The sequence below is a fragment of the Eptatretus burgeri genome, chromosome 3 (genome assembly GCF_056783735.1).
Source record: "Eptatretus burgeri isolate ZD-2024b chromosome 3, Ebu_testis_v1, whole genome shotgun sequence".
NCBI lineage: Eukaryota > Metazoa > Chordata > Myxini > Myxiniformes > Myxinidae > Eptatretus > Eptatretus burgeri.
The window spans coordinates 24,307,394-24,322,300 of NC_140963.1; the positions used below are offsets into that span (position 1 = coordinate 24,307,394).

Sequence of the window (14,907 nt, forward strand, 5' to 3'; positions counted from 1 at the left end):
AAAAAAAACCTGGAGGTGGTTTTTGTAGGTGTAACAGATGTAATCTATAACTACATTTTAGATCATGGAGCATTCCAAAAAGGAAACAACACCAGTATGGGGGATCCAGTTCATTAAATATCAAAGGCTCTTAAAATTATCAAAAATAGAAATAATGAACACAAGATGAAAATTACAGCTCGTCAGAAATGTGCCAAATTCAGGAAGTGCATATTTTATCTTCAAAAAATAAAGTATAATTTCCATTATTGATGTTGAAAAATTGCATTTATTGAATGAGCTCTAAATACCAGATGAAAGCTTCTCCCCACATAGATGAATAAATGCAGCATGGATTACAGAAGGTCCTTCGGAATATTTGCAGTGTTTGTTAATGGGCACATGCTGAGCCTCAGATTTGGCACCATTCTCCCGCTATCCCCCGAAGGTTTGAACTTGAAAAGGAACTGCCTCTCAGGCCGGCAAGTGTGCGTGTACGGTGAGGAAATGTGGCTACCCAAAACCAGATGCTCCTGCTGGTACACAGGCGGGACTCAAACAAACTCACATGGCATGGTAATCAAACGCAGGCCCAGTCCGGTTGCCGGGCGCTTTGAGCCGTGAGGCCGACATGACACCTGACGCTCTTCGGGCACGGGAAAATGGAAGGGAAGCATTACTGCTGAGCTGGCCACAGCCTCCCAGCTGGCAATGAATAGTGATGTGCCAAGGCACAGGTGGATCTGGGGAACCCCCCCTAATGCACACGTCCTTGCTCCTGGGAAGATATGAACCCTTTTCCTGTTCCCTTCACACGGAACCATTTGCTTTAGGTCAAAATGCGATGCTGTTCTTTTTTCTTTTTTTTCCTTTCCAAAGACTCCTCTCCATGGGGGCCTCCGAAGCTGCAATCTTCCTTTGCACGACTATCTATATGCTCCTTTAGCCTGCAGCTTACATCACGAAAGATAGATTTTGACATATTCGTGCAGTTGCAGCACAGCAGACAATGAGCTTGTCTTCTTACTTGCTGCATGTTTGTCAAATGAAATAAATATATGTTATATCAATGTCTGTCTTTCTGTAAACCATAAATAATAACATCAAAGTTACTTTCAATTGTACTCGTATAATCAGATTATAGTTCGATATTGGGTGTTAAACGAGCTGATATATTTCATAGCTGGGTTTGCTTACACATTGTGTCGGCATACGAACTGTCTTTCCTCACTGTCTCGGGTCGCTCACCTGCATTCCATTTTTCATTTACGGATGCTTTCCGACGGTTCTGTGATTTTTACTGTTGTGTCGGCTTCGATGTCCGTCGGCACAAAATATTACCCCGCTTCCCCTTTGTCTCGGGTCACTCACCTGCATTTCAAACATTTATTTATATTTTCATTTCGGGATGTTGTCTGATGATTCTGTGATTTTTCCCGGTGTATCGGCTTCGATGTCCATCAGCACACAAAATTTCAGCTTTCTACGTCACCCAGAAGGCAGCGATCTTGAATATCAGTCAAATCAGTCAGTGGTTGGAAAAAGCTATATATATATATATATATATATATATATATATATATCTATATATATATATATATATATATATATATATATATATATATATATATATATATGACAAATCTTAAAATTCTGCAATTGTTTCCATTTAAATCTAAAGGCAAAAACAACAAACAAACAACTTGCAAACACAAGGAAACAAAAAGGTAGGAGGCAGCCATCTCTGCCCTTCAACATCTCTGCCCCTTCAAACGACTGAAATTTAGTGACATTTTGCCAGGTTATCAGAATAGTGCAGTCTACTCTTTTAAAAACATACTGGGGAATCATTAATGTTTTCAACTTCAATCAAGACAAGACAGCTGGGGGGGGGGGGGTAACATGCTCCAAAATACACCCTCCCATGCTGAAATTGTACAAGAACAGCAGTTATTAGTCAGGACCAATCCCAATGGTAATCAAACTCAGACTAAATAGCTCAAGGAAAAGTACACCACCAACTGAGCTACGTACCACCTGTTTACAGGAAGCAAAATGGGCTCAATTAACATATGATCTATTCAAAAGAAGATAAACTTTTTAAACAGAAAACATTTGGAATCTGTTAATTTCTGCTGTTTTGGGATAATCTGTTTTTGTGAGATCTGCAATCTTTACCAACATGTGATCACCTCACTAACTGTCTTTGTGATGTGTGCGGTCCCTTGGATGTACATTTTTAGGAACATATTTTGGGGGAAAAAATGACGTCTACCATCATTAAAAAAAAGTTGGTGGATCCCCCAATGTCCTTTATGATGAGTAGGCGAGCTTTCTCCAGCACCCTGAATAACTTCCAAATTCCTGATTTAACCTACAGAGGGCACTGTATCAGCAGAAGTGATGCAAATAAATTATGTCAATGACTTTCAATCCAGCAAAGAAACACGTGGCATGTTCTCATATCAAATGTGGCATATTCTTTGCTCATTAACCTCGAGGTTAATGTACGCTACAGTACGCTACACCATCTGGGTTTGTTGGATGTGATGTATATATGTACAGGTTCATAAAAAAAATCCATGTGCTTGAGCCCAATGGACAGCCTGGGCCTTCATCTCCTTCAAATTTCTCTTCATCTCCAGCACGGACGCTCAAATACAAAAATTACAATACACAGGATTATTGCTTTACAAGAGGAACTTTATGAAAACTTAAATTCAAGGTCAACCGTATCAACTCTGACCTGGAGCATACTTTTAAGATAACTGCTCTACCTTATAAATTGTTAACCTTATTAAAATTAATGGACCCGTGTTTGCCTGTTTGTTTGTGTGTGTTTGTTTGTCACACTACTCCTACAGTTCTGGGCTGATTATATCCATACTTGCTACATAGGATCAGCATGACCCCAATGAATGTACAGTGGTGTTTTTATCTTTGTCGGTGGTCTTGGGGTAGGGAGGAGGACGCAAATTCTTTTTGTAAATGTGTATCGTGTAGTGCTGCCTCCATGTGGGGGAAGGTATTACAAGTCTCCACCATTTGCAGTGCAGTATTCCTGTCTCCACGTTTTCATATTCTTCTTTAACGGCCACAACTATACCGATATTTTTGTGGGGTTGGCTGGAGGAAGCTTGTCCCAATTCTTTCACTAGCTGGCAGGCCAGGCATGATAGCTCGCCTACTCTTCACAAAGGACACTGTGGGATCTTTCATGTCCACCAACTCATACCAGCAGATAGAATGCCCGTTTAAAATCCATCTCATGGATGGCACACGCATTGATGAATCACCCTGCCTCTGAAACACTGGGGTGACAGTTTATTGCTGGGCTGAGATTCAAACCCAGGCTCGACAGCTTAGAGGTGTGTGAAATTTAAGGACACAATTCTCTTATATAAATGTTTCATGCTTGTCAATGGATGTAGAATTTCTTTATACTTCTTAACAGCCAGCAGTGTTTGGGATAATGTTATGTTTTTCCCCAGAATAATATGTTCCTGAAAATGTACCAATTTGAACCAATTTGATTAAGTGGTTTCCTTCAATATTTCAAGCTAATCAAATTATTGTTATACAATGCTCTACCCTCATATTGATTCCAAGGTACTTAAGTTTTCTGGTGAAATAAATGCAAACTAGGACAAAGCAGAAAAAACACATGAAGGAATAAACAAGGAAAAAAACAAATTTGATCTTAAAAAAATAATTGGTCGTTGAATTCAATGACCAAATACACAAATCCTCTTCAAATTTCAAGTCAATCACATGAAAATTGACAATTTTAGAAATGTTTCCGACGTTGACTTTTTGGCCTATATCAACTTTTTGGTCGATTTTGACCTATTGGCCTTTGTTGACCTCAAAAAAGACTTGTTGGTTGAATTCAGTGACTTGATATGCAAAACCTCTTCAAATTTCAAGTCAATTGAATGAAAATTGAGGATTTTAGAAATGTGGCCGACGTTGACTTTTTGGTCGATGTTGACCTATTGGCTTTTGTTGACCTCAAACAAGACTTGTTCGTTGAATTCAGTGACTTGATATGCAAAACCTCTTCAAATTTCAAGTCAATTGAATGAAAATTGAGGATTTTAGAAATTCTACCTGTTGTTGACCTTTGGCCTGTTGACCTCTTGGCCTATGTTGACCTCAAAAATAATTGGTGGTTGAATTTGATGACCAAACATGCAACTCCTCTTCAAATTTAAGACAATGAGGTGAAAAATGACAATTTTGGAAATTCGGCTGATGTTGACCTTTTGGCCTAAGTTGACCTCAAAAATAATTGGTGATTGAATTCAGTGCTCTGATGTGCAAATCCTGTTCAAATTTCTAGTCAATTGGATGAAAATTGAGGATTTTAGAAATTTGATAAATCTGTTGACCCTTTGACCTCAAAAACAAGAGACTTCTTGCTTATGACGAACTCTACCATGTGGTGAAGTTTCATGAATATCGGTTATAAATTATGACCTGTCGGCAATTGACAAACAAGCAAGAAAAGAAAAAGACGTCATGTCGAGCACGATACTTGCAAAATCCACCCCCTCTCCAAAGGTTGCCATGGATACATCAAATTGTCCATTTTATTAAGATTAAAATTGACAATCTTAATCAAAGCTCAGGTCATTCGAATTAAAAATGATTATTTTTCAGATTGAAATTGATGATTTTAGAAGTTTGACCTTGCGTTGGCCTTTGACCATTTCACATAAAAAATAGTTGGTTTCCAAATTCAGTGATGCACTCTGCAATCGCTGCTTAATTTTCAGGTTAATCAGATGAAATTTAATTTTAGAAGTTTGACCTTTACTTGACCTTTGAACTTTTGACCTCAAAAATAGTAGCTTTCCCAATTCAGTGATGGATTATGCAAATCCTGTTGAACTTTCACGTTAATAGGATGTACATTGACAATTTTCAGTTGAAAATGGATTTTAGAAGTTTGACCTTGAGTTGACCTTTGACCTTTTGACCTCAAAATAGTATGTTTCTCAATCCAGTGACACATTATGCAAATGTTCAAATTTCACGTCAATCGGATGAAAAATGACGATTTTAGAATTTTTACCTCAATGTAACCTTTGACCTCAAAATCAATCGGCTTCTCAGTTGAGACTACCTCTACAGCTTAATAAAGTTTCATGATGGTCAGTTTGTAATTGTCACCTGAAGGCGATTGACAGACAGACAAACAGACACAATGAAAAATCACTCAAAGAGTGATAACTTTTGCTGATGATGACTTTCTTTTTCCTCTCTTTGGTGAAAATCAATAACTCTTTTGTTCAACAACAACAACTTTTGCTCTGTTTGCTGATGGCTCAATCCTTTTTGCCTTACCATCTGTCATCCCTGAGACCGGCAAGCCGCAACTTCTTCACTCTCTGCAGATCTGGATAACATCACAAACTGGACCAACACGTGGAACATGTCTTTCAATCTGGACAAATCTCACACTCTCACGATGTCTCTCCGAAAGGACCGTTTAGAACTCCAATATGTCACACACCCAATATGTCCACCAAATTTAATCCAAAACCATCCACAACTTTTTCAGATATCTTGCATTATTGTCTTTTGCCCCATCTCAATGGTGAAAAGTCACTTAAAAATGAAATAATTCTTATATCTGGATACGGATTCAGATCTTCATAAAAAATTAATCAATTTGTCCTTGTCACACACCCAACGTGTCCCCTAAGTTTAGTCCGAATCCATCCTTAACCTTTTGAGATATTGTGCTATTTGTCGTTTTTGACCCTATCTCTCAGTGGTGAAGAATCCCTTAAAAATTTTTAGATCTGGATCCGGATTCAGATCTTCACCAAAATTAAGCATTGCTGTTTCAGAACAAATTTACAAAACTTAGCCGGTCAACTACAGTACATACAAAATTTTTTTTAGAATGATTGCTTGAAAACTGTGGCCAAAAATCATGTGACAAACAGATGAACAGACAGACAGACAAATGCTCCAGTTCAACATACTTGGCAAAAAAAATTTTTGCCAAGTAACAAAATTCATTGACCAAGAACTTGAAAAGTCTTCGATTTTCGCAAAAAAAACAACATTATTTCAAGATTGACCAAAACTATCCATGACATATAATACATGCCAATCAATGATCTATATCGGTGTGAATTCATCCAATATCAGACTTCAGAAGTTAACAGTCAAGTTAGTATTACATTGGACACCTGTGTTGATGGTTGGTTGTTGTTCGTTGAAGGACAGTAAAATAACTCATTTGGCAGCATGCCCGGCTCTGTGCTGTCTGGTTTTGGAATCGTTCTCAAGTGATACGAATCTGGCAAATAAATTGCCATCCTGGGGTGGTGTTCCTCAAGGGGTACTACATCTCAGAGCATGGAATCCTTCAGATGGGATATAAATAAAGTTGGCTGTCTCGTCTTCATTTGGTTGGTGGAAGTGAAAGATCATTGAACTATGTCTCAAAAGGTGCAGCTCATCGTGCACAATTATCCTGGATAAAATTACATGCCCAGAAATTAATATGATTCATGCAAGATGCTTATGGGGGAGAGGGTGTAGATGTTATGATAAATTAATGCAATGGTGAGAATGTGGTTAGTATATAGAAGATAAGTTAGTTTATAGATCAAGTTAATGGGGGTGAGGACAAAGCAAAGACGTGAAGGACCATATTGCTGATTCCATGTTTGTGTCCTTCTCCAATTCTACTTTTGGATATGTTATCAGAAAACATACAAATTATAGAAATGGTGCTTAAAACACAGGTATTGTTCCATTGGGTATGTGCAGAACCACACAGGCCAACATAGCATTGACATGTAAGACTACAACCTACATGCTGATGAGACCTTGTATCCCCCGAGGGGAGGTGGGTGTCCAATAGCAGCATCAAACCCAGCAGAGATGAGAACAATATCAGGATCAAAGTCATGTGCAATTGGGAGGAGCACCATCCTGTTGGAGTCGGATACATTTAGCATGTTCATAAATCTCAACACCTCATCCAGTAATACACCAACAAATTGTTTACATGACTATCCTATCTTTGCTACATTGTAACACGATTGTGTGTCGTTGATTGTTATCTCCGTATGCAGGTTTCCGAAGGTGGAACGAAGCCCTCCCAGTTCTCAAAGGATCCACCTTCCTGTTTGCGTGTGTGTGTGTGTGTGTGTGTGTGTGTGTGTGTGTGTGTGTGTGTATAACATGCTTATATGTGAGGAGTACGTCATTCTACACACACACACACACACACACACACACACACACACACACACACACACACACACACACACACACACACACACACACACACACACACACACACACACACACACTTTTTAAATGAAACAGCCGACCAACCACGATGACATCGAGTTTGTTTTTTTCATATTTAATCACCAATTCTCTGACTTAAAGAAATAACTTATATTTATATAACTTATATAAAGGACCTCTGGTAGCTTGTACATGTTGGACCTCTGGTAGCTTGTACATGTTGCTGTGTTTGAGCCTGTGGAGTAACTGCTGAAATCTATCTATTCCAGTTCTTCTTGTGATCTTTTTTCTTTGTTCTTTTCACACTTCTTTCTAAGTTTTTTTTCACAATTCTCTTCATTAATTTTAATTCTGGCTTTTTCTTTTCTTTCATCTCTTTTACTTTCTATTCCTCTCTTTCATGATCTATATTATAGTTCTTCTTTCTTGCAGAAATTTTTCTGGAAAGCTCACTTGGCTGTACCTGGATGAGTTTGAGGATAGTGGAGTAGCGGCTGAAACCCAAATTCGATCCAGGTTCCTCCTGATGACTCCATATTTGCTCTTTACTTCTTCGGGTTTCTTCTTGGTCTTCCATTACATTAGTTGTGTCTGCATTCTATTAATGAACTAGAAAGCATCTAAAAATGCAAAGCCCGGCTGCTTTGCATTTGGACTTCTTCTTCGGTATTCTAAACGGTACGTATGACCTTTTCACCAAGTTATTAATTTGTGTTCTCCACATTGCCAGAATAAAGCTTTGTTGAAAATTTGATGACAAAGCTCATGTGGAAAAAAAAGTTACGGCCCGGACAGACACAGACACACAGACACACAGAAGTGATTGCAAAACCCTGTCTCCCCCCACAGTGCGGCAGGTTTTTTTTTTTTTTAAAAACCAAGACATTATTTTATGAATGATGTCATCCCCAATTTCCACCTCGGGTTCATACATGTACGGTCTGACAGCATCTTCTACATCATGATTTTGACTATCGTCATAATCTGAGGATTCTTGATCAGAAATGTATTCGTAAAATTCACTTTCTGACGAGTCTGAAACGAGTTGTGCGGCCGTTAGTATTTGCATGCCGAGACAATTGCACTGGTGATGTCGTCACCCAGGACGCAATGACCATGGAGGTTTTTTGGATATTTTTAGGGATGGTGTGCCAGGTTGGCTTTTTCAAAAACTTTAACATCTCAAAAAAATATTCGAATTATAAACACGTTCAGTTCTTTGTTTATTACTTACAAATCAATATCATCACATCAAAAAAAAAAAAATTCTGATTCTGCGGACCTTCAAGTCATGATCGTGGCTCCACCAATTATTTAGACACTGCAAAACACACTGTGCAGTAAAATTAAGAGGAAGAAGCTCTCGTACTGATGAAGACTTGCACACTAATTTCGCAAAAGGTATATGCAGCCCAACAAGCCACATTTCCAGTGGGTTACAATTATATAATAATATGCATTCACTCACAAAATGCATTATATGCATTCAACACAGGAAGAAGGAATTAGGCCCATCAAGTCTGTGCAATGGTTGCCAACCTATGGTTTTTTTTGTCTGTGCTCTATCCTGTTTAACTGCTGAGAGTCAAGCAAGTGAGTAACACACCTTTTTTTAGTTTTTGGTATGACTCAGCTGAACCACCGACCTCGCAGACTCAGAGAAGATGCTCTAACCATTACACCACCGAGTTTGATAGAATTCCACCGAAGTTCACTTCTTTTTTTGCTGGAATTCTCTTACAGATGGATACATTCTTATATGAAGTGTGAAAAAATATTTACAAATAGAAGTTGTTTATTTGGAAAATTAAGGTGCCCCAAAGAATCGAAAAAAATCCTCCTGCGTTTTCACTCTCCTCTTCATTATGCTTCTTGAAGAAGCAAAGTGTACAGACAGAGTCACGTGGTTCCGATGGAGATGACAAGTCTTCATTAAAATTAACAAAATTACAAGAGATTGCACTGAATTAGGGAACGAAAAATGTCCTAAAAAATGGACCAATAGGAACCCTGTTATACGTAAAGTTTTAAGATTTTAATGCCGATTTAATTATAATAAGTGCAGTACTCAAACATTTTATGTAAAAAAATTCTCAATTATGTTACAGATTGAGATTATCTCGAAAAAGCTGTAGATTGCAATAAAATTGGTTTTCTACTTTATCTTTATTTTTTTTTTGCAGGATGCTGAACTGCATTTGCAATGCTGTCACTTGACCTTGCTCTCCAAAGGTGGATGGTACAATAAAACTGTGGTTTGAAATGAGGAAAGATTGGCTATTTGTAGAATACGACCAGGGTACCAGTCTCTGATGCATTCATAGATGTCTCACCTCAAATGAACAATTTTTTGGAGTGTGTGTTGGTAGAAATGGGAATTCAACATGAAGTGATGATGTGGACCATGACACACGGTGCATGTTTACTTTATAGACAATGGTGGCCTGCTCAGAAGAACAATCATCGTTAGTGGTTCAAAACATGTCGTGCATAGCACAATAATTGCTCAATCCAAATGAACAATAAATCTGATATCTTGAAAGATTCCTGAGGTTTGGCAAGAATAAAATTACAAAAATCCCATTTGATTACAATGGGGTGAAATTGTTGTCATGGACACCATTTTCTCTTTGCCATGTGCGGACTTTTATATGCTACCAACTTCACTTGGGCGATTCTTAAAATTTGAGAATTGATTCCGATTCTGAACTTCTGACGACATTCCGAAAGGAATTGTTTCCAATTATTCACCAAAATCGAATGAATTAGTCCTTGTCACACACCCAACCTATTCAACTAATTTCATCCGAATCCGTCAATAACTTTTTGAGATATCCCACACATAGACAAACAGGTGTGTAAAACACAACCTCCATCCATCTTCGGTGGCGGAGGAAATAAAGAGAAATAAATGAAGCGTAAAATTTACGTTCATGAGTAAATAAAGTTTGTGTCATGATATATATTATATGAATCATGCCAAAGAAGTAAAAGTTGCTTACAATTAATCCAAACCTCCGAGGAAATTGTTATTTTTTTCAAATCGATAAAAAAATTGAACCCGGCTTACCCAGGTGTTGTATAAAGCGACAGCTTTATAAAGTTTATAAATCGGTCCTCGATCGGTCCTGACTTTTTTTATTATTTGCTCCTAACAAATATTCCACAATATCTTTGTTGTTAACCAATATGATGATTTTGGAAATTCACAATACTCTAAAGTCCATACAGATACAATCGACTAATGCTGTCTGTCGGATCCCAGAAGAGGAATCTGACTTAAGGCCCGGTCACACCTTGACGTTTTAGCCAGCGATGGCAACGTATTAAAATGTATGTAAAACGCTGGCTTACGTTGAACTTTTGATGTTTTTTTAAAGATTCAGACGTATTCATAGCGACTTGGTCTTATGTATAACGCATTGGTAACGGACACAGAACGTTTCGTTGTGTTATAGATAACTTATACCAACGAATGCTGAACCTGTTGTCGGCCTACACAACCGATGCCCAACGATAGTCTAACTCAGGCATAGCGCGTTGCACGCATCGCCGACGATGTCGTGACGTAGCCTATTAAAAGGCTGACGCACAACGATTCGAATCATAACTGCCGTAGTAATGGAAGTGTCAACATCACGGTCACACCTTGGCGATCTTGCCAGCGTATGCCGACCTAAGAAAAATGTGTCTAAAACGTTGGGGCACGTCAAATACGGTATGAGTAAGTTTGGTATACGTGAGTAGAACGCTAAATACGCTATCATACGTCGTAGTAAGTAGAGTACGTCAAGAAGTTTTAAACATGTTCAAAATTTTACGACGTACTCGGCGTATGACACACGTTACGCATGCGATGGGGATAAGTTTTACACACGATATGTGGACGCTTACACACGTCCACAAAGGCTACTTATAAGCTACTCATAAGTCGAAACACGTCACGGTAATGTCTTTTTTACGCGAAACTTATTTCTAACTTATGTTTGACGTGCCTTGAACCAATTCTTTACGTAGTCCCAACACACATTGACGTATGTAGATGTATTCCAATGACGTCTTCCGGTCGACAAAAAAAAATAAATGAACGTGTTTCTAGCTTACAACTGCCATATAAAGACGTGTTCCCAGCGGTTTTGGGAATTGGTATATAAAAATGGTGTTCATAAAAGGGGAACCCAACAGTGTTTTCGAGTCCTTTTTGAGTCGATGTCCATGTCAGCAGTAACAGTATCAGTATCAGTATTAGTATTAGTAGTAGTTTGTTCATGTTGGCAGTAGTAGGTGAGTGTGAGGGGGAGGGTGTGGGTTATGATGGATCATCCTTGCGTTTAACGATTTAACGATTTAAATGATAAACTCAACGATTTAAATGGCTGCATCTCCACTATTGAAAGTAGACGCTTACGCTCAACAATTGGATTTTTTTTACACTCAACGACTTTTAAACGGTACCACTCACCTATTTTCATTGTTTACAATGAACGATTTAAATTGCTGTCACTCGCCTTTGTTTTTTGACGCTGGGGTTTGGAAATTTGAAACGTTTCTTCTGAACGTGTTAAAACGCTCAAACTCGACTATTTTAAATAGACGCTGCTGATGGACAATTGGAATCATAGCCAAGCTAGACATTGAAGTGTGAACATCCTCGTCATGCCGAAGAAAAGTTTGAAGAATGTTGCAAATAAGTGTCCTGGCCGTGGCCGTGGATGCTGACGCAAGGACGATCCATTATACCGACGTCTTTCAGCCTATGAGTAACTTAAAAGTAACGTCTGTCGATGTGTGGCAACGATCGCGTAACGTGCCAACAACACGTTAATCATAGGTTAGAAATAAGTTTCGGGTACGCTAAACATTACCTCGGCGTGTCTCAACTTATGATTAACTTACAAGTACCATGTGTTGACGTCTGTCAACGATCGCAGACCGTGCATACAACTTGTGGCCAGCGTAGCGGAACGTGTGAGTCATACGCCAGCATACGTCGTGAAGTTTCAAGCATAAAAAAATTTGAGGACAACCGAAAAGTACAACGTTTAAAGCCAACGTACAACGACGTATGGCAGTGTTTTTCAGCGTGCTCTCAATGTTATCAAAACTTACCCATAACGTATTCAACGTGTGCCAGCGTTTTAGAAAAAAAATTCAAAAATCGGCATACATTGGCTAAAACGTCAAGGTGTGACCGGGCCTTTACATGTACAGAGTTCATTTTCTTCACAACTTGAATATACTAGAGGCAGAAAAACAGACGTCTTACTTCGTCTGTTTTGTAAAGAATGACACAAGAGACTTTTGATATAATTTGCTGAACCAACAAACAGATTCTCAATGGACAAAGTGAGATAAGACAGTAGGAATCGACTCCGGAGACTTGGAACAGTTACAGGTGGGTAATCGGCTCTGTAGAATTTAGGGTTCGATTCCTGGTTCCGATGGAGGGAGTTAATGGAGGGAGTAATCAATTTTTCCCCCGAGCTTGCGACCAACTAAGGTGAGCAGAACTTGGAAGAAAAAATAAAACACAGACAAAATTAATGAATTAGTTATATTTTTAATCCTCTTAGCTTGGTACTGACGCATTTTACAAATGTTGGGGGGGCTTTTGATGATGGCTGGTGACACTCAAGTATTATGGCAGGAGGCCTTCAAGCAGAAGGACTGAGAGGTCTAAGGGATCTCATGGGGTCTATATGATCGAAAGGGTCTTAGGGGTGTCAATGGGTCTAAAGGTATAGAGAGGGTCTGGAACTCGCATGCATGGACGCACGGATGGATTGACACACGCATAGATGGACACATGGACGCATGTCAGCTCCTTTTATAGTATAGACAAGGCATGCCAACCCGTCGCTTCCTGAGACAGGTTTAATTAAAAGTCAGCATGTTGTAGGTCTATCTGTGAATGTCATCGAGGATGTTAAATGATGCAAACACATGAAATAGGATCTTTTATAAAACAGAATTGTTGTTGTCGTGGCTGTGATTGTTATTGTTTGTGTGCTCCTTCCATGCATATACATATATATATAATTTGCTTTTGCTTTGAGAAGTATTACTGAATGCATATAAATTTGTGTTCTGCTTCTATGTCCTTCTAAATCATAAGGGTTCCTGCTGTCATGGAATGATAAATGTTACTGTTGGAACCGCTTCATGAAGATCTCATTCCCACGTCTTCTTCCTCAATCCCAGAAACACGGTGTTTAAAACAGGTATCTTTATGATTGAATGGACCCAAATGTTTGTTCCAAGTAAATTGATCATTAGCTTTCCAATGGTATCATTTTTAGATCCTCGTGGAGGATCTCTAAGTCTTACTCACGTTGTTGTTCTTCATCGTCTTCTTGTGGACTTTTTTGTTTCACAGTTTTCATCGAAACTTCCTGAAACTTGGCATATATATGTAAAAATACCCTGCGCAGACGGTAACCATCTCCGATTTTGAAAATTCCTCCGAGAAAAAAAATTATGATGTCAAAATATCTCCGCTAATGGAAATCGCCTAAAAAATTATCTCCGGAACTAGACAAGCTTTTTGAATTGTGTTTGCGGGAATCGAACAGGGCATTAGCAGAGATGAATTACCGCACATATGATACATCACTATGACGTCATATCAATTTTTATGACGTCATTCCTATTTTTTGACATTTTTTGTTTCACAACCCAGAGTTTTCATCGGATCTTCGTGAAACTTGCCATGTATATGCAGAAAGTCCACGCGCAGGCAGTAACCATCTCCGATTTTGGAAATTCTTCCCAGAAAAAAAAAAAGTTGACGTCATAATATCGCCGCTTATGGAAATCGCCTGTACCATTATCTCCGAAACTAAGCAAGCTGTTTGAATTTTGTTTGCGGGAATCAAGCCGGGCATTAGCACAGATAATTTATCGCAAACCTGATACATCACAATGACGTCATATTCGTTTTTATGATGTCATCATTAAGAGGACGAGGATCTTAGTTCATTTGAGCTTGTTATTATTCTATGAGAGCAGTAAACACGACGACAAAGCTCGCGATCGTGCTTCTTCTTCCTCAATTACAGAAACACGGGTTTTAAAAACAGGCATCTTTATGATTAAACGGACAGAAATTTTGGTCCAAGTAAATTCAATATTAGCTTTCCAACGGTACCATTTTTTATTATTGTACAACTGCAGGAACCCTTTAGAATGAATTGTCACACACACACACACACACACACACACACACACACACACACACACACACACACACACACACACACACACACACACACACACACACACACACACGCTTCTCCTTTTTGTTATAGATGTCACGTGATTGGCTTACCAATCAGAGGGCACAGCATAAGAACAGCACATCATACCAAGAAGAATAAGAAGGAATTGTTGTTGGATAAGAATGAAAGAATATACTCAGAGCCACTAAACACAGCTCAGCCATTGCTATTCACCTTTCCTCTTGTTGCTGTTCAAGAAGAGCATGGATATTATTGTACGACAAAAAAAGCCTTATTAAAATGTATGGTAATCAGGAATTTGGATAGTGGTTATTTTCCTCTTAAAAGGCATGCGGTGGTGAATGCTGCATAACCCTCATGATGTCTTTCAAAAAAGGAAGCCATATGCGTTGGTATCTTACTCATTTGT

The 14,907-nt window shown here is 38.7% G+C and overlaps 1 protein-coding gene across 3 annotated transcripts in view; it reads right to left on the minus strand.

Annotated features, from left to right (window-relative positions):
* LOC147029563 (histone deacetylase 9-like) overlaps window positions 1–14,907 on the minus strand; it is a 560,396-nt gene that overhangs the window by 69,250 nt on the left and 476,239 nt on the right. For all 3 annotated transcript variants that reach the window (XM_085872715.1, XM_085872718.1, XM_085872716.1), the window contains one exon: window positions 6,818–6,936. In XM_085872715.1, coding sequence (XP_085728841.1) covers window positions 6,818–6,936 — 119 coding nt within the window. The remainder of the gene's footprint in view (window positions 1–6,817; window positions 6,937–14,907) is intronic.